Genomic DNA, 26604 nt, shown 5'->3' with positions numbered 1-26604 from the left:
GATTAACCCCAAAACAAGATTAATGCATTTTGATGTTGAACTACTTTTTGTCGTTGTGATGTTGCTGACACATAGCTCACGAATCTTATTTATGTCGTCAAGTGACCAACATGTCCATGCCTTATAGCCCTTATCGTAGAGAGAGACACCGTTTAACCTGGGCTTATCCTCCCCGATTAGCAATGTGCTGGACACCTTCAGCAGATCATTAACGACAGCTTCTGATTTTTCATAGAGATGCTTCTTTAATGAAGAACACTTTTACATAAATATTGATATGCCAATAAGATGATTTGCGCATACCCAAAAGTCAACAGGACATCACAGTCTGAATTTCAGTAGGAGAGCCTGGTGTGAAGAGGGAGGAAGAGGCGATATATAACAGGACACGTAACGCTTCCTCTCAATTCGATTGTATTTGTAACATAGCAAATGACTGCTTCAATTAAGATTGGTCTATATCTTCCTCTGAGAGAAGTGCACATAACCAAACTTAGTAACTCTATGGAAAGTCTTATTTTATTTCGGAGCATCCTTTACCCTGATCCAGCACAAGCCATTTCAAAAAATAGTTCTGCATAAAATATGAATTACCTTTATATACACGAGTTGACTTTTGTTATCTTTTGTTACAAACATCCCAAATTTAAAAGAAATAAAGGATGTGGATGGATTCTGTGAGAAATTTAACATTACATAGAAACCCACCTTTGCATCTTAATGATCCAAACATTTCTTTCGACCTATTTGGAGCAAACACTCATTTTCTTGATTTTCAAATTTGATTTCAAAATATCATCTTATCAAATATGTCTAGGTTGTAAGGAGGAATGTTGTAGATCTGGATTGAATCGTTCGCCGGATTTGTTGAGTGAGGGAGGGAGGAATGTTGTGGATCTAAATTTAGTCGTTCGCTAGAAGTCATTAAACCCATTTCATTATGGTGTTCGTTTCGATTGCAAAGATTCAGAGTTCAAGCTCTTGAAATATTTTGATCTAATAAAATTATTATGATATGAACTTTGTTTTTGTTTGTGTTTAGAAAAAAAAGATATTTTTTTTATAGATGACGGAGTAAAAAAAATGATGACGTTCTGTTTTTTATTTGTTCTGACCTTGATTTTGCGGTGGCAGTTCTGACGATATCTCTATGTGGGGTCATATACTGCATGCTCTCTGACGTATATTCACTGTCTTACACATATAAATGTGGTTTCAAACAGGTCACGTGGGATCACTGTTTATACTATATTAGTTATAGCATTTTTAATGTTTTCCGAACTAAAGTAATGACGTCAGAGTAAGTTGTTTATTCATTGGCCAATATAATAGAAATGCCAACAGGGGTCGTTTGAAAACCGTTTTATTTAAATATAAAAATTATATGTAAAATATGCAGAAAAATGAAGAATAAAAAAGCCTCAATACGTTTTTAAATGTCTTATTGTCCCTGTTATTATCTTATAAATTATAGAAGGATTTTATATGAAGAAAACAATATTTGATAAGAAAGTTTTTTGAGACTCCCTTATTTGAATATGACCTATGCAGTACAAGAAGGGCGGGGCGAAATGTCTCATCATAAAATGAACGTTCTGAGTGCATGGCCGAGGGCAGACTTACCACCTCGACATAGCCCGAAGCACCTCGCCGGTTTGAGTGACAGTATATAGTGTCGGCACACGGTTCCTGTTGAGGAATTACCAGACAACAGGTATCACTGGATCAGGTAAGTCATCCTTATGTAAGGCTAATTAACTGTGTATATCAGTAATAGTAGACAGCACCAATATATTTACATACTGTAATTATTGTACAAATACTTAAATATTTGAAAATTCTTTGCTGTATAAACACGTGACTTTCACCCTTATATCCTTATTTAGAGTTTTACCTTAAGTTTTAATCTGTTGGACCATGGTTATTAAGTTTTTTGTTTAGATAAATACCTATACACGACTATTATCTAGTTTCACATCCTTGGTATTTTAGTTTTAATATGTTGGACATGGTTATTAAGGGTTTTGTTTAGATAAAATACCTATACACGACTATTATCTAGTTTCACATCCTTGGTATTTTAGTTTTAATATGCTGGACCATGGTTATTAAGTTTATTGTTTAGATAGATAACTATACACGAGACAATGTCAGAAAAAAACACGTGATTCTAATTTCTGGTCACTCAGTTTTTATTGTTTTATTTTTACATATAAATGTAAATATGACAGGCAGGACCCTTTTGATGACGGAATTTTCCTTCTACCTACAATAAGATTATCCAGTGTCACCATGGATAAAAGTCATCTCAATTTTCTTCATTTTTGTCTTTGGTATATTGTATAACGTAAGCCTGTTAATATATTGTCAAAAACATATTTGTATGGTATGGTATTGATGTATTATGATATTATGATGTTTTGAATGGTTGTTGGTATTGTTGATAGAGAAATCCCTTTAATGAAATAATACTTCACCTTTATGTTTAGCATTATCATGTCTGCAAGGTAGATGTGGTTTTTTTTAGATATTTTATTCTCATGTAATCTTTCCATTTACAATTTTCTTCGATTACAGATAGACAAAGTGTTTTTGACACCATCTGCTATTAGTTTAAAGCTCCTTGATAAAAGGATATGTCTAAGTTAGCTCCCCAGAGAACCATTCTTTTGATATTTTAGTTACTTTTAACATACATACATACTTAAAATTCACGGCTCCCGAATATCTGTCATTCACTACACGATAATCCTATATAAAACACTGATCATCTCTCGCCGATCTTGTCATTAGGTATGATGGGGTGATACTTGTTATGTTGTTAACAATAGCCATGTTGTCATAACAGCCACGCCGACACATATTGACCTTTCGGCCACTGACATCTTGCCTAATTGACCTTAAAACAAGCGATCATTGTAGTTTTCTAACTTAGGTTTCAATGTGCTATCTTGCAGCTTGTTACAACGAGTGAAGTCAAAGTGCAGTTATAAATGAACCGTTTTTGTATATTATATATATTTATTGCAAAACATGTTGTAAATACACGAAGATGTAGGCGGAGGGCGTATACTGCTATGTACAAAACATCTCAACTGACTTATTGATATGGGAACAGTGATAATATGTCATTCCCCGATGGTGTCTGTCGTTCTGAAGCATTTTTGCTTGGCCTTGGAAGTTATTTTCCGACCGACTCTTCGGCACAAACTATTGCTATACTCCATACTATATATAACGATCTTATTTACAGATGTTTTGGTTTTTAATGACAAATGATGTTATAGATGTTTAGGTGTTTACTGACAGATATTGTTGTAGATGTTTAAGTGTTTAATGACAAATGTTGTTGTAGATGTTTAAGTGTTTAATGACAAATGTTGTTATAGATGTTTAGGTGTTTAATGACAGACGTTGGTGTAGATGTTTAGGTGTTTAATTACAAATGATGTTATAGATGTTTAGGTGTTTACTGACAGATATTGTTGTAGATGTTTAAGTGTTTAATGACAAATGTTGTTATAGATGTTTAGGTGTTTAATGACAAATGTTGTCATAGATGTTTAGGGGTTTAATGACAGATGTTGTTATAGATGTTTAGGTGTTTAATGACAAATGTTGTCATAGATGTTTAGGTGTTTAATGACAGATGTTGTTATAGATGTTTAGGTGTTTAATGACAAATGTTGTAGATGTTTAAGTGTTTAATGACAGATATTGTTACAGATGTTTAGGTGTTTAATGACAAATGTTGTTATAGATATTTAGGTGTTTAATGACAAATGTTGTTATAGATGTTTAGGTGTTTAATGACAAATGTTGTTATAGATGTTTAGGTGTTTAATGACAGACGTTGGTGTAGATGTTTAGGTGTTTAATGACAGATGTTGTTATAGATGTTTAGGTGTTTAATGACAAATGTTGTTGTAGATGTTTAAGTGTTTAATGACAGATGTTGTTATAGATGTTTAGGTGTTTAATGACAAATGTTGTTGTAGATGTTTAAGTGTTTAATGACAGATATTGTTACAGATGTTTAGGTGTTTAATGACAAATGTTGTCATAGATGTTTAGGTGTTTAATGACAGATATTGTTACAGATGTTTATGTATTAAATGACAGATATTGTTACAGATGTTTAGGTGTTTAATGACAAATGTTGTTATAGAAGTTTAGGTGTTTAATGACAAATGTTGTTATAGATGTTTAGGTGTTTAATGACAAATGTTGTTGTAGATGTTTAGGTGTTTAATGACAAATGTTGTTATAGATGTTTATGTGTTTAATGACATATGTTGTTGTAGATGTTTATGTGTTTAATGACAAATGTTGTTGTAGATGTTTATGTGTTTAATGACAAATGTTGTTATAGATGTTTAGGTGTTTAATGACAAATGTTGTTATAGAAGTTTAGGTGTTTAACGACATATGTTGTTATAGATGTTTATGTGTTTAATGACATATGTTGTTGTAGATGTTTATGTGTTTAATGACAAATGTTGTTATAGATGTTTAGGTGTTTAATGACAAATGTTGTTATAGAAGTTTAGGTGTTTAATGACATATGTTGTTGTAGATGTTTATGTGTTTAATGACAAATGTTGTTATAGATGTTAAGGTGTCTAATGACAAATGTTGTCATAGATGTTTGAAGTGTTTAATGACAAATGTTGTTATATATGTTTAGGTGTTTAATGACAAATGTTGTTATAGATATTTAGGTGTTTAATGACAGACGTTGGTGTAGATGTTTAGGTGTTTAATGACAAATGTTGTTATAGATGTTTAAGTGTTTAATGGCAAATGTTGTTATAGATGTTTAGGTGTTTAACGACAAATGTTGTTATAGATGTTTAAGTGTTTAATGGCAAATGTTGTTATAGAAGTTTAGGTGTTTAATGACAAATGTTGTTATATATGTTTAGGTGTTTAATGACATATGTTGTTGTAGATGTTTATGTGTTTAATGACAGACGTTGGTGTAGATGTTTAGGTGTTTAATGACAAATGTTGTTATAGATATTTAGGTGTTTAATGACAGACGTTGGTGTAGATGTTTAGGTGTTTAATGACAAATGTTGTTATAGATGTTTAAGTGTTTAATGGCAAATGTTGTTATAGATGTTTAGGTGTTTAATGACAAATGTTGTTATAGATGTTTAAGTGTTTAATGGCAAATGTTGTTATAGATGTTTAGGTGTTTAATGACAGACGTTGGTGTAGATGTTTAGGTGTTTAATGACAAATGTTGTTATAGATGTTTAAGTGTTTAATGGCAAATGTTGTTATAGATGTTTAGGTGTTTAATGACAAATGTTGTTATAGATGTTTAAGTGTTTAATGGCAAATGTTGTTATAGATGTTTAGGTGTTTAACGACAAATGTTGTTATAGATGTTTAGGTGTTTAACGACAAATGTTGTTATAGATGTTTAGGTGTTTAATGACATATGTTGTTGTAGATGTTTAGGTGTTTAATGACAAATATTGTTATAGATGTTTAGGTGTTTAATGACAAATGATGTTATAGATGTTTAGGTGTTTAAATACAAATATTAGAGAATGAAATATTTCAAAATTACTGATGTGTACAAAAATACCTCATTTTTATTAAGACTAAAATGAGCTTGTAGCTGTGACAATTTATTTCCTCACTGTCTAGCCATCACTGAAATGTATTAAAATGAATATGGTTATTGATAATGATATCGAAATTGTTTATGACGTAATTTATCTATACATGTCAAATAAACGCCAGCGAGTCTGCCTTAAGATGTCATTAATGGCAGACAGACCTGGCGGTATAGGTTTATATATGAAATTGCTGCTTTTTATATAGATTTTTCTGCACAGTGAATAAATTTGTATTATCTACTAAACATATACCTGTATATACGTGATGTGAAAATGCCAGGTGCGTGATTTACTATTGTGTTGTGACAATAACACTTTTGTTCTGTTTCATTGATGTCATGAACCAGCCCGTTAATGCGTTCATGACGTATGAATCATATCCTATAAAAGCTACAATGATATGTTTTGTCTCACGATTTTTATAATTCTGATTATACCTTATAAATGAAGAAAGATGTTTCCCATCATTCTGATCAAAGCATTTAGTCATACAATAAATCATGTTAAATCTGATATGGTGATGGAACATATTTGTCAGATTATAAGGGTGTTGGAATACACAGGTACTATTTTGGCCCAGCATTAATTTACAAAATGTCAGGTTTAATTATCATGGTTTCACAGGTTCAAGTAAGGGGAGTTAAAACTGTGTGTACTAGATTATTACAATTATTATTGTTAAAGACACTTTAAACAATGTCACTAGACAGGATTTAAGATTTATAACTGGTTAATTGTGTGTCTGATAAATTGACGACAGAAATAGACCAAGATAACGTTTAAAATCTGGTTGTTGTTTAGATTTGAATAAAATTACACGCATGAAGATATATGTACAAGCATAAAAATGTTTTAAACACCAATGATATATTCAGAGAACATAAGGTTGTATGTAATTAATTCCTATCACACACACACACATATATATATATATGTAAAACGATACAGAGTGCGTGCTATCCTGTAGAATGATACCGAGTGTGTGCTATCCTGTAGAATGATACCGAGTGTGTCCTACTCTGAAGAATGATACTGAGTGCATACTATCCTGTAGAATGATACTGAATGTGTGCTATCCTGTAGAATGATACTGAATGTGTGCTATCCTGAAGAATGATACCGACTGCGTGTTATCCTGTAGAATGATACCGAGTGTGTGCTATCCTGTAGAATGATACCGAGTGTGTGCTATCCTGTAGAATGATACCGAGTGTGTGCTATCCTGTAGAATGATACCGAGTGTGTGCTATCCTGTAGAATGATACTGAGTGTGTCCTTCCCTGAAGAATGATACCGAGTGCGTGTTATCCTGTAGAATGAAACCGAGTGCGTGTTATCCTGTAGAATGATACTGAGTGCGTGCTATCATGAAGAATGATACTGAGTGTGTGCTATCCTGTAGAATGATACCGAGTGCGTGTTATCCTGTAGAATGATACTGAGTGTGTGGTATCCTGAAGAATGATACTGAGTGTGTGCTATTCTGTAGAACGATACCGAGTGCGTGCTATTCTGTAAAATGATACTGAGTGCGTGCTATCCCGAAGAATGATTCAGAGTGCGTACTATCATATGGAAAAGCCAGTTATATTTCTCCTTAAGTTATGAAAATAAATGCTGTTGTACTTACATATGCAGTCTGATGAAAACCTGCATTCCAAAGGAAAACTATGAATGATGAATGCATAAAAGGGTAAAATAACGTTTCCTTGAATAAAATGATTTTAAACCGAGACTTCAGGAAAATGTATGTATGATGGATCGACTGAGACAACCAGCTGGGTTATTAGTTGCTTTAATCAAGCTAAATGCTCACTTCATATCGACCCGGTCGAGTGAGTGTAAACCACGAAGGCCTGGTATCACGTTTTGTGGGATTTGTAAAACTACATGTCACTTTTGTTTACTGTCAATCATTGGTCTATTATTGCATCTATACTGTAATATCAACACCGCCGCGATCGTGTTATAGCATCATGCTTCCAGCGTGATATTACCTGTGAATTATCTACAGTATATATCTATCTTCATTTCAGTAGGTATTGGTGCACTATGATTTCACATGTTTTCCTTTAATTTCAGAGACTTTCTTAAAACGACTATTATGTTACCCTTCAAGGAGAATATGCAGAGGACCCTGTCTTTACTATTGGCTGTGACGTGTTTTTTCCCATATCCGACTAACTCTGTTCCATTAAGTGAGTATATTTATAAAACGATTGGCAGTAGGCGTGACCGCCTTTGATTGTGGTTTCTGAAAACATATTCAAAAAATTGTAACACTAATTAACCCACCCAAGATGCATACGCACCATCAATGCAATATAAAAATATTTCTATCAACAAGATTCCCCGATTTCGTCTTTGGTTGTTGCTGCAGTTTCATGATGTTTTCACTATTCAGTCATGTTTAGCATTAGCTGTCTTTGTTATTTGCTTGGAAAATTGTTTTCTGTATCTCGTCTATGATCATTAATTATCCGATTATTGGACGGGGGAGCTTTAGTTCCTGACATGCCACGTCAGATTTTTTTAAGAACAGAAGTTTGGGTTCAAAAAGGAACATTGTAAACATACATTCAAAATCTGTTTCAAAAATTAAAAAAGGTAAACTTTGAATTTTCCGCCCTGTAGAAAGGGCGTAAAACATGTGCATGCTGTCCAATGATCGTATGAGACAATTGAATTCTTTCTGAACAAATCTCTTTTCTGTAATGGATCCTTTGACACTGCTGTACATTTGGCCTTAAATGAGGAAAATATTGCGTCTTCTCCTCCGACCGAGACATACCAGGGTCTATGAAAATGGTTTTTGCTACTCCTGCTTAGCGCTCAGCATTTTGAAAGTGGGACGACATTAAAACAAATTTAGAGTTGGGTACAGTAGAGCAACATGAAAAAAAACTGCACCATAAAGCTGTTTCATCATTATTGGACTCATTAGTGATGCGAAGGGGAACAAAACCTAGACATATGACTAAAGTAATGACAAAATCTAGATTGGGAGGTGTAGAAGACACATAATTCAATATATTTCATCATTTCTAATATTTGATTTCAATAGAACGTTACTCATACACATTATGTCATAAGTGGTTTGAAATGTGACAAGTAAGGCATGATTAACCTCGATGACTAAAAAGTCAACAGGCAATGTCTATCACCTGCAATCTTATAGGATTATACAAAAGATGAACAGGATAGTAGCAATAATACACAATTGATACAGTTAATACGATTCAATTTTATGTGAAGTTATAGAAATGTGAATCTTCTACTGAGATATTTTCCGTAACTGAAAACATAACTTTTCCTATTTGTGATTTAGTTGGTCGGATTTAACTGGGTTTTCTAATACATTGCTATTATACCGTCTATGGGTTAATGACATATTTTATCTATCTTTGTTTCAGATAAGGATGAAACAAAATTGTCTCTCAGTAAGTACAAAATTTATTCAATTATGTCCATGTTTTCGTCATTATCAACAAAAACCAAAATTCATTTCTAAAACTTATAACATGATAGTAGCCCATGAAAATTCTCTTTTGGAAATTCAGCGACATGTTAACAAAATACCTTTTTCATTTAAAATCATTTTAAGTTTAAGTGTCCATAGTTGACGCTATGGTAGAATTTTCCGTTTAAGTTTTCATACATAATCCCTAATAAAGTTATAGTATGATATTTGATCAATATCAAATAAGGATTAGCCATGAGTAAATATTACAATCCCAAATCAAAATAAAGCAGAGAATGCTTTTGGACTAAGCTGACTAAAGTTGCTATTACGATTAAACGTAAGAGAGAGATGATGTAATAATCATTATCTGCGATTTTAAGCTAGTTTGTCATTCTTCTATTGTCTTACATCATTTAACTAGATATTTTGTTACAATTCCGTATATGGCCTGCTTCATTTAACTAGGCCATTGTCTATTCAACCCAATTCCTCTGTCATAAAGATGAACTCTTATTCAATTGTAAATGGAAGAGATTATTTGTAATAGATATGTTTATATTTTTTACTTCAGATACATCAGTATATGGATACGCACATGTTCTATCAGTTTGTTTACTGAGTAGAAACCCTCAATAGGCGATATCTATACGTTGATTTTACAACATAATCGTGGAAAATAACAAAATGTGAACATTTACTATTACAGAAAAGATATGCAAAGATAGCTGTTCTTCCGACTCCTGCTACACTTCATTGCCTGGTGAATGCCATCAATACCTCTATTGCTATAGGTATCCCGCACAAGACGAATTCTCTTTATCCTATGTATATACTTGCCCTCTTGGACAAGTATGGGAACAAGGCATGCTCACATGTCGTCCGAGAGACCAAAAAAGCACTTGCCTAGGTATGTAATTGATTAAATTGGATCGATCATCTGGTTACTACGTGCTTAAAATAAATGTCTGGAACCTCCATTTTCCAGTTGGTAACTTTATTTCTAGACAGATTTAATGTACATTCTCTTTTACTTTTGTGGCCTTTGCTTTTCCTTTTATCATCCTTGCCCGATATCGTTACTGTTTTTGGCACCGCTGGGTGTTACTAATGCCTTACAATCCAGATATAAAACAAAAGCACTTGTCAATGAATGAGTATTACTTTTGCTACGTATTTAATGATATGCATAAACATTGCTTTTCATCAATTCATGTTGATGGATATAATCTAATTTTAGATAAATGTGCGGACGGTAGTGTGGTATCCTACAATCACGGGCCCTTCTGTAATCAGTATTATATGTGTGTCAATGGAATTTCGGAGCCAATGTGTTGTCAGCGATCCCATGCCTTTATTGACGGACAATGTGTTCCCAAACATGATTGTGTCAGCAACTGCCCAAGCATGTATGCTCCTGTGGAAATAACAACACCCTCAAGTGAAAATATCACCACTTCCATAGCTCCAGAAACAACTACCGGTAAACAGGTTTTATTTTTTCATAGGTTATATCCTTAATTAATCACATATATATATGTTTAAAGTTAGACAAACCCATCGTTATCATTATTGTACCATTCAAATGTTCATAATCAGAGTTTTTATTGTGTAGGGTTGTTTTAATCTAGTTTCAACGTTGATTTCGTGTTTTGGTTTCTGTTTACCTTTTTGGTAGGATAAATGCATAGATATATAGTAATCTGTACAAATACGTGTTTAACAGCTTTATAAGTTTGCATGTGATGTTTGTGTATACACTATACACTGATTTGGTACACACAGAATTGGTATACACATAATTGCTATACACATAATTGGTGTACATAGAATTGGTATACACAGAATTGGTATACACAGAATTGGTGTACACAGAATTGGTATACACAGAATTGGTGTCCACAGAATTGGTATACACAGAATTGGTGTACACAGAATTGGTATACACAGAATTGGTGTACAAGAATGGGTATACACAGAATTGGTGTACATAGAATTGGTATATGCAGAATTAATATACACAGAATTGGTATACATAGAATTGGTATATACAGAATTAATATACACTGAATTGGTATACATAGAATTGGTATATACAGAATTAATATACATAGAATTGGTATACATAGAATTGGTATACGCAGAATTGGTGTACCTAGAATTGGTGAACATATTATTGGTATACACAGAATTGGTGTACATAGAATTGGTATACACAGAATTTGTGTACACAGAATTGGTATACACAGAATTGGTGTACCTAGAATTGGTATACACAGAATTGGTATACACAGAATTGGTATACACAGAATTGGTGTACACAGAATTGGTGTACAAGAATTGGTATACACAGAATTGGTGTACACAGAATTGGTGTACCTAGAATTGGTGAACATATTATTGGTATACACAGAATTGGTGTACATAGAATTGGTATACACAGATTTGGTGTACACAATTGGTATACACAGAATTGGTATACACAGAATTGGTGTACACAGAATTGGTATACCTAGAATTGGTGAACATATTATTGGTATACACAGAATTGGTGTACATATAATTGGTATACACAGAATTGGTGTACACAATTGGTATACACAGAATTGGTATACACAGAATTGGTGTACACAGAATTGGTGTACAAGAATTGGTATACACAGAATTGGTGTACATAGAATTGGTATATACAGAATTAATATACACATAACTGGTATACATAGAATTGGTATACACAGAATTGGTGTACATAGAATTGGTATACACAGAATTGGTATACACAGAATTGGTATACACAGAATTGGTATACACAGAATTGGTGTACACAGAATCGGTGTACAAAGAATTGGTGTACATAGAATTGGTATACACAGAATTGGTATACATAGAATTGCTATACACATAATTGGTATACACAGAATTGGTATATACAGAATAAATATACACAGAATTGGTATACATCGAATTGGTATATACAGAATTAATATACACAGAATTGGTATACATAGAATTGGTATACACAGAATTGGTATACATAGAATTGGTATACATAGAATTGGTGAACATATTATTGGTATATACAAAAACCATGTTCACAAATATGAAGCATGGATTACATTAATGGGTGTTTTTTTTGTATTTTGTATTTTGATGGCATCATTGTTGAATTAAGGTCTTTATCTATAACGTAATTGTTTTTTCTTGTCTTATAACAAGGACGCTTGTGTTGTTTTTTAAGCTTATTTGCTGTAATGACTTATATCTGACTGAACTTAATGAACTGGTTTTATATAATTATGAATATTCTCCATTTTGTTTCATTATCACTCAATGAATTGATAATAAAACAGAACATGGGAGGGAAACTAAATCGTATAGTAGGGTATTAGGGTATATCAAAACAAAGCAAGGCTATCGTGGATACTTCATCAAATGAAAAATGTAGCCGACAAGAAATTCTAAGTTGGTAATCGTCTTCATGCCTCAAAATAATTTTCTCTTCGTAGAAATGTGTACCAGAAGCGCTGTAATAGGAAGCCCAAGTAAATTTATAATCAACGACATCAATATTACGTCTTCTTGTGCCCGTGGAACTGTTTTTGACCAGAGCGTTTGTGACTGTGTCCTTGATGCCTACTATGTCCCTTCAACTGGCAAGTGTTATAATTTGATTTTTATCTATCGTAACTTACACACACTTCTCATATTTTATTATGCAATGATATTTAAGAGAAAACAACCAAGAGAGTGTTATGTTCAAGAATAATTGATTTGTCACGTAAAAGATTTATTTCACAAAATTTCTCATTGATAAATATTTTATTCAGTTTCATCGAAGTGAAATATAAATGTTGTTTTCAAAATTTACTTCGATGGATGTTTATTTTACTGAAAACTATTTTTTGAAAATTTATGAAAAGTTTACAATTTATTGCCTGTGCTCAAGAAATTCCGATGTTTACCTTCATACAAAATAGTAACTAATTCACACATGCTATCAATATTGTAGCTATTTAACAGGTGCTATCAATATTGTAGCTAATTAGCATGTGCTATCAATATTATTACTAGTTAATACATTCTATCAATATTATTACTAGTTAACACATTCTATCAATATTATTACTAGTTAACACATTTTATCAATATTATTACTAGTTAACACATTCTGTCAATATTGTAATTGATTAACACATTCTATCAATATTGTAATTGATTAACACATTCTATCAATATTATTACTAGTTAACACATTCTATCAATATTAATACTAGTTAACACATTCTGTCAATATTGTAATTGATTAACACATTCTGTCAATATTATTACTAGTTAACACATTCTATCAATATTATTACTAGTTAACACATTCTATCAATATTATTACTAGTTAACACATTCTGTCAATATTGTAATTGATTAACACATTCTATCAATATTGTAATTGATTAACACATTCTGTCAATATTGTAATTGATTAACACATTCTGTCAATATTGTAATTGATTAACACATTCTATCAATATTGTAATTGATTAACACATTCTATCAATATTGTAATTGATTAACACATTCTATCAATATTGTAATTGATTAACACATTCTGTCAATATTGTAATTGATTAACACATTCTATCAATATTGTAATTGATTAACACATTCTATCAATATTGTAATTGATTAACACATTCTATCAATATTGTAATTGATTAACACATTCTGTCAATATTGTAATTGATTAACACATTCTATCAATATTGTAATTGATTAACACATTCTATCAATATTGTAATTGATTAACACATTCTATCAATATTATTACTAGTTAACACATTCTATCAATATTATTACTAGTTAACACATTCTGTCAATATTGTAATTGATTAACACATTCTGTCAATATTGTAATTGATTAACACATTCTGTCAATATTGTAATTGATTAACACATTCTGTCAATATTGTAATTGATTAACACATTCTATCAATATTGTAATTGATTAACACATTCTGTCAATATTGTAATTGATTAACACATTCTGTCAATATTGTAATTGATTAACACATTCTATCAATATTGTAATTGATTAACACATTCTGTCAATATTGTAATTGATTAACACATTCTATCAATATTGTAATTGATTAACACATCCTATCAATATTATTACTAGTTAACACATTCTATCAATATTGTAATTGATTAACACATTCTGTCAATATTGTAATTGATTAACACATTCTGTCAATATTGTAATTGATTAACACATTCTATCAATATTGTAATTGATTAACACATTCTGTCAATATTGTAATTGATTAACACATTCTGTCAATATTGTAATTGATTAACACATTCTATCAATATTATTACTAGTTAACACATTCTATCAATATTATTACTAGTTAACACATTCTATCAATATTATTACTAGTTAACACATTCTATCAATATTATTACTAGTTAACACATTCTGTCAATATTGTAATTGATTAACACATTCTGTCAATATTGTAATTGATTAACACATTCTATCAATATTATTACTAGTTAACACATTCTGTCAATATTGTAATTGATTAACACATTCTATCAATATTGTAATTGATTAACACATTCTGTCAATATTGTAATTGATTAACACATTCTGTCAATATTGTAATTGATTAACACATTCTGTCAATATTGTAATTGATTAACACATTCTGTCAATATTGTAATTGATTAACACATTCTGTCAATATTGTAATTGATTAACACATTCTGTCAATATTGTAATTGATTAACACATTCTGTCAATATTGTAATTGATTAACACATTCTATCAATATTATTACTAGTTAACACATTCTGTCAATATTGTAATTGATTAACACATTCTGTCAATATTGTAATTGATTAACACATCTGTCAATATTGTAATTGATTAACACATTCTATCAATATTATTACTAGTTAACACATTATATCAATATTATTACTAGTTAACATATTCTGTCAATATTGTAATTGATTAACACATTCTGTCAATATTGTAATTGATTAACACATTCTGTCAATATTGTAATTGATTAACACATTCTATCAATATTATTACTAGTTAACACATTCTGTCAATATTGTAATTGATTAACACATTCTATCAATATTGTAATTTATTAACACATTCTGTCAATATTATAATTGATTAACACATTCTGTCAATATTATTACTAGTTAACACATTCTGTCAATATTGTAATTGATTAACACATTCTGTCAATATTGTAATTGATTAACACATTCTGTCAATATTGTAATTGATTAACACATTCTGTCAATATTGTAATTGATTAACACATTCTGTCAATATTGTAATTGATTAACACATTCTATCAATATTATTACTAGTTAACACATTCTGTCAATATTGTAATTGATTAACACATTCTGTCAATATTGTAATTGATTAACACATTCTATCAATATTATTACTAGTTAACACATTCTGTCAATATTGTAATTGATTAACACATTCTGTCAATATTGTAATTGATTAACACATTCTGTCAATATTGTAATTTATTAACACATTCTATCAATATTATTACTAATTAACACACTCTATCAATATTGGCATAGTAAGTTATTGTTATAGTAAGTTATTGTTATAGTAAGACGAGTCTGTTGTTCTTTCTCTACAGATTGCTATCCAGAAATGGTGATCAATTACGAAAACAAAATGTCGGCTTTAAAGGATCTCAAGAAAGATTTTCATGTTCGAAAATATGGTGGGGCCGGATTATTCTCCTCCAAGGACAAATCTGCCAGTAAAATTAACCATTACAGTGGAAATAGCAATATTTTGAAAAGTTTCAACATGACAGTTATCTTCAAGTCTGATAGCACAGGGGATAAAACCCAGTTCCTGATCACCAACTGTCGGTCGACATCCGTGGATCGCCCCAGTATAGGGATCATGGTCAGTAACATTAACGGGACACTCCTCTTCGTGGCAGACGACAACGCCACCGCTCCATACGACTCCATCGTCAAAATGACAGTCAAATTCAAGGTAAACTCATTCATTGGTCAGCCGATATATTTATTCATGATAGCAATGAATAAGGATGGTTTGTTACATAAGTAACACATGGTATATAATCAGACATATCGGTAATGTATTGATGTGTTTGGAGAATCCATTCGGGGTGTTAGTCGATCCGTTTTGTTACTTAAGTTTACAATGACATACCATACTATACTATTGCTGCGCAAGGCGAAAAGGCGTATCGTCACCTCAAACGTAAACAGGTTTATCTCGAATGAAGATATATATACGTATCAATTTGTTTTATTTGATAATTGATAAGTACATATCATGCATTTTGAATAATAATGAAAAAAAAACGAAAATCTTATTCATGATATTTTAATTCATAATTAAGAATTATATATATTGCATATTACATTTGTATCAAGAATAAACATATTGTTGATATTTTGTAACACCTCAAATGGCCATCTTATTCAGAGCTAAGCGTTACATGCATCAGTCCATATTATGACCGCCGACCACCTGTATTTAAAATGACGGACTTATTCTCTAGGTCTAATGTACAGACTCTACGTAGTATAAGCGACTATAACTGTAAAAATCACTGTTGGAAAATGTTATCAGGCTAAATACATTCATTCATTCATGTGAACCTATTTCACTATTTACAACACGAAATCATCGTTTAATGAGTATTAAATTGACAGTTAAAGTCATTTTAATGAATATGAAATTTACAGATACAGTCGCTTTAATGAGTATGAAATCTTCAGTTATAATTGCTTTTATGAGTTTGAAATCAACAGTTATATTCACTTTAATACGATGACACCATATGTAAACTTGAAAGACTGTAAAAGATCTTTGTTACCTGTTTTTCAATATAATTAGTTTTCTTGTCGATAAAATCCTGATAAAACGAAATAAAAGATCTCTATACTGTCCTCGAGTATAGATACGGATCAATCAGTTAGTAAAATAATAATAATAGCAAAAATATTGAAAAAAGCTAAAGATAAAAAGAATGACAAATATGCCAACTTATTTACTATCCTTCTAATATATATATATATGTGTGTATTTTTTTCATCAGAAAGGATCCTGGAATTGGGTGAGGTATATTTTCGACGGCCAAGAGCTAAATGCTACAGTGATTCCTTTACCCGATCGACAGGCAGACCCTTCCACCCTTACAGACCCAGACGTGTACACAAATAAAGTCACGTTACCAAGTACGTAACTCACCTTAGTGACGTATATGACATCATAGTATTACACGTCATCATGACCGAATAATGTTCATGATTTAGATATAATCTTTACTGGGTACTTCAATGATTCTATAATGTCATGATATATCAAGTCATCATCAATATATATTACGTCATCATTGATATGTATTATATCATCATAGACATGCATTAAATCATCAGTAACATGTGTTACGTCATAATAGACATATATTACATCATCAGTGACATTTATTACGTCATCAGTGACATGTATTACATCATCAGTGGCATATATTACGTCATCATAGACATGTATTACATCATTATTGAAATGTAATGTCCACGTATACAAATCACGTCATTTCGTGATGTGTTTTTTTTTCTCATTTTCATCTTGTATGTTATTTTACAGAATTAACCTTAACTTAAATAAATACAAAGAAATGAATTTCGTCGTAAAGTTAATCTTGCTATCACTGCCTCGTGTTCTATCGGCGTTTTGATGAGTATTTATTTATTCATTTATTTATATAGTCATTGTATCATATCATTTAACTCTTTTGGAAAATATTCTTATTTGAAGAAAATCGTGAGAGTTTTACCTGTAAACAGTAGCTAAATCATTTAATAACACGACCATTTGCTGGACACCTTACTTACAATATTTTTACCTCTAAAAATGTTCAATAATTAGAAATAACCGTTTCTGTCATTGTAGGTGAAACAGTGTTATTACGCAGTCAAAACCCTCTTACGTTCGGGTACTGTAATAACCATGGCTTTGATGGTGTTATCTATCTGGTAAGTACATTGTTTGTAGAAGCTTCCTTATATCACAAACGTCTAGAGAATAATTAACACATGTACACATAGTAATGGGCGCTGGATTGCTCGTTGGGTTTATTTCTACCTTGTTTTAAAGACCATTTGACTCGAAACAAACACACATTGAATACATTTATCAATTTTTGATTAATAATATACCAATGCTCATTTTTTTCTTGATAAAGATTTTATTTTAGCTCCGTGTAAGCATACTGGTTATTTGCATTGAATGCTATTCAAGCCATCACGCGATTCATTGAAGATAAGATGATTATTTATAAGTAAACGACATATTATTGTATTGGTGTAATCGTGTTTCGTATGTCATTGCAGGCTCAGCTTGCCGGATGGGTATGCAGCACGTACGTAGACAGCAAGAACGATTTGAATGGCCTACTCTAATAAAGAACCGTTTTGATCATCATTAATATCAACTTAACAGTTTGCTGATATCGGCTATATTAGATTCATTCTAAAGTCAATGCGACCATAAGGAACACTCGTGTTGTAAAGATCTTCAAGACGAAGGAGTCGTATCAATCTTCAGGATGAAGGAGTCGCATCAAGCCATGAGAACAAACACCTGTTCATGTCATAGTATATCTTCAATGAGCTGCGGAAGAAATAAGTTCGACAAGTCATGAATTGTCTATCTTAAAATGTCATAAAAATATATTAGCATAAAATATTTATTATTTCGTTTGATCACATTTTAGATATTGCATATATATTTATATTTAGCTTTAATTGTAAAATCTCGAACAATTGTCCGACCTATGTTGTGTGTTATTGTCTTATTATGATAGCAGGTTACTTACCTTCCGGGAATTCTAAAAATAGTAGATCAATTTAGACCAACGGGTTATAACGTGATAAACATAACAGTTTAAATAATGACATATACGATGTAATACCAGACAGATGAAATGATGTAGATGATGGGAGAACATGTGTGTCACTCGTCAGAATAAATCTTTATTCTACCATTGTATAACCAGACAGATGAAATGGTGTCACTCGTCAGAATAAATCTTTATTCTACCATTAGCAAAAACATACAATAACTAACATTTATATTTACGTAATACAAGAAATTGAAACTGAAATCGGGCGTAGGAAGTCCATACATGTTCATCAGAAAATGCATCTTGCAAAAGTTATTTATGAATTCAGATTCATCATTTTGCTAAAAAAAAAAAAAAAACAATTTTAGTGAAAATATTAATGAAAAAAGAAACCTCTATCATCAGTAATCATTTTAATATAGCTTGCTTGTATTTCGCCAAGCTAGATTTCAATTGCTAATGTTTGTGTAGAAGTGTGTATTAATTGTTATATATTCCTGTTGTTCGACATTTACCTACTAACCAAGCTATAATTTATTTCAATACCGTTACGTTAGAGTTACGATGGAACATTGAAAACTCCAGTCAAGAAAGTATCGTAAAACATACTCCAGTCATGATAAGTATCATAAAACATACTCCAGTCAAGAAAGTATCATAAAACATACTCCAGCCATGATAAGTATCGTAAAACATTCTCCAGTCAAGAAATTATCGTAAAACATACTCCAGCCATGATAAGTATCGTAAAACATACTCCAGTCATGATAAGTATCGTAAAACATACTCCAGTCATGATAAGTATCGTAAAACATACTCCAGCCATGATAAGTATCGTAAAACATACTCCAGCCATGATAAGTATCGTAAAACATACTCCAGTCATGATAAGTATCGTAAAACATACTCCAGCCATGATAAGTATCATAAAACATACTCCAGCCATGATAAGTATCATAAAACATACTCCAGCCATGATAAGTATCGTAAAACATACTCCAGCCATGATAAGTATCGTAAAACATACTCCAGCCATGATAAGTATCATAAATCGGCGGAAAACGTAAAGAGAGATCTGAGATTTGTTTATACCATATTTGATGTTCATCATGCAATTTCTTTGGTTCAAACTGTGTAGTTCTAAGCAAACACTGGTCGACAATAAGATATACTTTTGATAATATTTTGTTGTGCATATAATGACACCGGGTGCTGACCTGTGTGTGTGTCACTATCACATTATTTGACGAAATGCTGTTATTTGTCAGTTGTATTATATTTATTGTAGATTATATAACAAACTGATACACAACATATGCTTCATGCTGTATGTAAACATTTCTGAGTATCACAAACTGATATTCAACATGTCTCTCAGGCTATATGTAAACATTTGTGAGTACTCAACATTGTGTCTCACGCTATATGTAAACATTCGCGAGTACTCAACATTGTGTCTCACGCTATATGTAAACATTCGCGAGTACTCAACATTGTGTCTCACGCTATATGTAAACATTCGCGAGTACTCAACATTGTGTCTCACGCTATATGTAACTATTTCTGAGTACTCAACATGTGTCTCACTGTATATGTAAACATTTGTGAGTACTCAACATTGTGTCTCACGCTATATGTAAACATTCGCGAGTACTCAACATTGTGTCTCACGCTATATGTAACTATTTCTGAGTACTCAACATGTGTCTCACGCTATATGTAAACATTTGTGAGTACTCAACATTGTGTCTCACGCATATGTAAACATTCGCGAGTACTCAACATTGTGTCTCACGCTATATGTAAACATCTGTGAGTGCTCAACATTGTGTCTCACTGTATATGTAAACATTTGTGAGTACTCAACATTGTGTCTCACACATATGTAAACATTTGTAAGGAAAACGTTTACATCAAAATAAAAGATGTGCAACAACTAAATGATGTAAAGTAAATGATGATTATTGATTTTTTGTAGAAACTCTTGTACATATATATATGTGTTACGTACTAGAAACTTAACTGCCTTATGTTATCTGTGCATTGCTTCCATGTTTAATATAGAATGTTTTAATAAAGTCCCTTTTGATCATATAAATGTGTTTGTCTGTTTGTAAAGCAGCGAAAGCAGGATAAAGATGTCGCTTTCTACAGAAGTCTACCTCCAGGAAGATGTGGTCAGCTGAGTATTTAACTATAACCAATGGTTGTGAAAAGGAATGCTAAAATCACGAAAGATACACAAGACATAAGCCCCTTTCAATATCAATTAGCTTCGATACTGCATCATATAGCTGTTCTGTCATTCCTAGACTCGTTAGTGATGCCATATGCCTGGTGTTGATACATAGAAAGGCGATCCAAAGGGCTTAAAAAGATAAGTTGAAAGTAATGTGAAAATCTGGATTGTGAGGTGAAAAAAGCCATAGTTCGACAACTGTCATAGTTTTCAATATTGGATATTTTTAAGTAAAGTATATGTGTTTATTCTAAACTACTGCAAACCTTGGGAACAAAAGTCCACCAGTAATATATATCTGTTAACTTATAGGGAACAACCAACCAATTGAAAAAATATATTTTTTGAAACAGCCCCTGTGTATAGAAAGTTGAGCCAAGGATAAAATGTCTGGCGGCCACTGATTGGCCAGTATGTTATGAAGTGAGAAAATAGATATGTAGCCTGATAGGTAACTATCAATAAGAAATGTTGATATAAATTTCGTAAGTCCGATTGGTTTTTTTCCCAAAAGTTCACGTAATAATAGTAAACAGGTAAACATGTAAGATTTTTGAGAATTTTTACTGCGAAATTCACCTATTTTCAAAATGGCTACCCTGGAGAAAATTTGAGCTGACTTTTTTTTTTGATTAGGTGTTATATCAGACCCTAAACTTTTGTTATAAACCATAATCGTCATATTCAATTCAAGAATTTGAATGAAATAATCCAAAACGTTAACACTAAAGTCTATGGGAAAACAATTGGTTGGTTGGTCTCTATAGGATTGTACAAAAGACGTACGGGAGAAACGTTAGACAGTATGGTGTGTAGATATACTACCCCAAATCGGTATATCGTGGTCATAACATAAAGAAAAGTTAGACAATATGGTGTGTAAAAACAACGGGAGTTTCAAACTACAGATGAACTATCCTTAATCGGTATGTCGTGGTCATAACACAAACAAACAACAGGGCTCACAAACTACAGATGTACGGCCCCGAATCGGTATATTGTGGCCATAACATAAAGAAATGTTAGACAATATAACGAGGGGTTACAATCTATAGATATACTATTTTAATCGGTATATTGTGGCCATAACATAAAGAAAAGTTAGACGATACGGTTTGTAAAAACAACGGCGGTCACAAACTACAGATATACTACTCCAATTAGGTATATCGTGGTCATAAGCATAAACAAACCATAGATCACTTGTCGCAGTGAACATATTACAAAGGTTATGGTCTAAAATTGGTGATTGTATATTATTTTTGTATTGATGTTTCAAAGAATTTGCCAAATGTCTATATCTATGTCATTGTGTTATGGAAGTATCAGCTGGCGTCCATCGAATATTTAATGCCAGTCATATCATCGGGTTCCTTAGTTGTGGAAGCCAAACACAGTGAACACTTAATAAAAGTTTTATGTTTTAAGCGAGGTGAATATCTTAACTGTCATCAGTGCGTAGCGTGATTGACACGTAAACAAGTAAATAAATATAGTATCCCTCATCATGTTGTTTCTGTATAAACTTTCCCTTCACGGCGCCACTAGTGTGTTGTATATTTTGATTAATTCCTATTGTCATTTTCACCTTCGACCTTACATTTTAGTACCCTTTGATTGGTACGTCGCTTTATATTATGTTCATGCTGCATCTAATAAACATCTGAGTGAAATGAGTTTAGATCCATAACTTAAAATTATAAAATCGGGCAACAGTGTTTTAACAGTATTCTGTTGATTTTTATTAACCGACATTGTTTGATATCCTCACGCTAACTACCTTACAATGGAGAATTTGTAGTTTCATGCTCAGTGCCAAAAACTGTTCTTTCTAAACTGTTCTGAAAAGACAAAATGTGAAGAAAATGGACACTTATTCTTTTGATGTAATCAAAGATAGCAATGCCATTTACAAACTTGTATCCTTTTCTTGTGTGGGACGTGAGGTTCAATAAGTAAAGTTATATTCATTAGGGAACGGTTTGTGCATGGTTTGATTTTCCAGAGTACAAAGAATCAAAAGTTTACAAGTTAAATATTTTGTGGAAGGGAAATTATAACATTAGGGTGTAACCAATAGGAAGCAAAATGTAGCATTTTTGAGCATTGGATGATCGTTAAGCCGGAGTTAACACAGGAAATAACATTGTGTGTCCATGGTTAATATATTTCTTTGGGGTCACTTGACCGACAACGAGGGGTCACTTGACCGACAACATAGAGTCACTTGACCAACATAGTCACTTGACCGACAACGTGGGGTCACTTGACCGACAACGTGGGGTCACTTGACCGACAACATGGGGTCACTTGACCGACAACATGGGGTCACTTGACCGACAACGTGGGGTCACTTGACCGACAACATGGGGTCACTTGACCGACAACGTGGGGTCACTTGACCGACAACGTGGGGTCACTTGACCGACAACATAGTCACTTGACCGACAACATGGGGTCACTATACCGACAACATGGGGTCACTTGACCGACAACGTGGGGTCACTTTGCCGACAACGTTGGGTCACTTGACCGACAACGTGGGGTAACTTGTCTGAAAGCGTTGGGTCATTTGACCAACGACGTGGGGTTTTCCCAGGATACTCCACTTTCCTCCCACAATGCGACCCCTCGCGCACTTCCATCTGGACCAACAAACTCGATGGATTAGTTGATATAATGTGTTTTGCAATTGTTGTAAAATCCATATGAAATTTACATAAATCGTAAAGAACGCAGACATTTGATTTGGTGGCTCATTCATGGTTACCCAGTCATATATTGACATTTGGGAGAGGGCATGGGGTTTTGAAAACATATGAACAATGCCCAGAATAAAATGTACTGTACTTCCTATGATAAATTGTACAACCCTACACGTGAATCAAGATGAGGGCTAATGTCATTATCACGTCTTTATCTTTGTTGAGGAATGTTTATTCTCGCATCATCTAAAGTATTGCGAAAATAACATGAAGATATAATGAAGGTAAAAAGAGTCACATCTACGAACCATGTTAGTAAAATATTCTTATCTTCAACCAGTACCATGACACTTCGCCTGGTCCGGTTATTAACCGAGGCGGGTTACCCTTACACTGTCTACAGTGGTACAGGGTAGACCAGTGCCCCTATCGGTCGAAAAGGCGTCAGTACCTATCTGAGAGATATTTTACTTACCTGTTCAAGGTAAAGCTGTGAATTATAGTATCACGAAACTACTTTTGGGTATAATATGATATCCCCCCTTTAACAGATAAGCAAGAATGCATTGTTAATGCCTCCTCAGATTATGAATTTTCTTAATTATTCACCAATATACCATCAAGGACAATGAAAACAAAACAGTATACATCATAAATAGACAGCTGCAAACATGATGTGTGATTTTCACTGTTTAACTGGAGCATTGATCATTTTGATTTAGTTCCGTTTTTTTCGAGGAATCTTAAAAATCGTTTTCCCCTATATTGTGTAATTGCTAATGCCAATCTACTTTCACTTAATAAGCATGTAGTTTGGTTCCATGAGAAATGCTCTACATAAGTATCAAATACACACAAACAACAAAGCACCGGGGAACCATATCAATCACGACGACAATTGATTTGTTTCAACTTAGATAAATTGTCACAGAAGTTTTGGTTCCTTGTGCACAACTATCGTTTTATTAAGAAAAAAGAAAATCTCAGACTCAGAATCGAATCTGCTGAACGAGAATCCGGCAGATTACTATCGAGGAATAGGAAGTTAACAAACAATATAAGTATGGTCATCATATGTGAAAGTAAAGTGATCTATGTCATTTTGTCGAGGATAATAATAATGCAGCATATTTGATCTCAAGTTATGCAAATACAAACAAAATGCCGATATTTAACTTTTATTGGTTTGGTGTATCTTATCATATAAATGTTTCCTGTGTTCTAACAGCACATCAAACAAGGAATGAATATCCGGCATATATAGGTTAATTAAAATTGTGGTACCAGATTTATTTTTTATCATTGTCAGTGTGCTGAAAGGTGGGGTTAAACGAAAGTACAGGGATCAAAATTAAGTTTTGTTCGCAGATCACATTATTAAAACAGCAATCGTGTGACAATCCTGAACGGTTGACATGCAGGACGGTATATACAAGACAATTACATTGAGGAGTTTAATTAATATATGACTCACAAGACAGACGATATTTTTTAAACTTCAATTACATTTAAATTGATAAATCGTAATTATGAGACGTCCCGAAACTTTTGTAGCCATAAAATAGTCCTATATGTAAGATATATAATTAAATAACCATTAGACTCAGAAACGTAATAGGACTAGCCTCTTAATTGTATGGACTCTTTGTCCCCAACACTTGTTGACATATATGATAATTTCCTTTCAAGAATGTCGCCTGCGGTGCTATTATCTCATTTACAAGTTAGACTTTAAGAAATACCACTGTTGTCTTATTCAATCTGAAGTGGGTCATTATCATTTGAGCGGCTTTTATCCCAAAGAAAAAGGTAAGTGGAAGATTATTGTACTATAACTAACATTTATTTTTTTCTCATAATACATACCTATATACCGATTATGGTAAACGTTTGTATGATTCTTGTAGGGAAATAACTAAAAAAGATCCTCACATCATATGTGTACTGCCCCCGTGATATTTCATATGCATATTGTATATACCTACTGACAAAGGAGATATATAGAGCTATGCTAATGGTCCATTACATCAGACTTAAGACTTTGAATACGTAAAAAGGTTACAGTTTTCAGAAATACTGCCGATGATTAGGAATCCTTTTGATATTCATGTTGATATATTCTTGAATTCCTTCTCATTGTATATTTTGTAAATAATGTGAAGTTTATATAGATATGCCGATATGATTAAGGGGATAATTAGCGGATGCATGTTGGTGTGTCTATGTAAATAATACCTTAAAAGATAACCTTTGTCTATCATCTGGTGAAAGTATTAATAACGCGAACATTAATATATTCAAGGTGCTTTATATTTGATCTAATGATATGTATCTAAATCTGAATAATCTTATTGTAAAATAGATCAATCATACCATAATGCCCAACGCTTAGATGTCTACCTTTGTCTACTTAAGGTATACCTTATATAAGAATTTCTTTTTAATTTGCTGTTAATTGATCCCCGAGTAATCAATTAAGTTCTATTAATAAGAAATATCACATGTGTTTATAATATATACACTGTATATGGTGGTTTTCTGATAGAAACCTTCAATGTTTGCCTTTATTTCCATAGTGTCACTTTGTCTGGAAGTATCTTGTATTCCGTATATTAGTTTCTAGGCATCT

At 32.3% G+C, this 26604-nt stretch overlaps 1 protein-coding gene across 1 annotated transcript; it reads left to right on the top strand.

Annotated features, from left to right (window-relative positions):
- Positions 1-1611: 1611 nt before the first annotated feature.
- LOC117343567 lies at positions 1612-21125 on the top strand. Its single transcript, XM_033905989.1, has 10 exons — positions 1612-1729; positions 7716-7831; positions 9047-9073; positions 9803-10003; positions 10334-10576; positions 12600-12746; positions 15777-16147; positions 17223-17361; positions 18080-18162; positions 18520-21125. Exons 2-10 carry the CDS (start codon positions 7738-7740, stop codon positions 18586-18588), a joined length of 1374 nt encoding a protein of 457 aa, XP_033761880.1. The 5' UTR covers positions 1612-1729; positions 7716-7737; the 3' UTR covers positions 18589-21125.
- Positions 21126-26604: the final 5479 nt, after the last annotated feature.

The sequence above is a fragment of the Pecten maximus genome, chromosome 15 (assembly GCF_902652985.1).
Source record: "Pecten maximus chromosome 15, xPecMax1.1, whole genome shotgun sequence".
NCBI lineage: Eukaryota > Metazoa > Mollusca > Bivalvia > Pectinida > Pectinidae > Pecten > Pecten maximus.
This window is presented reverse-complemented; position numbering and strand designations above follow the sequence as displayed.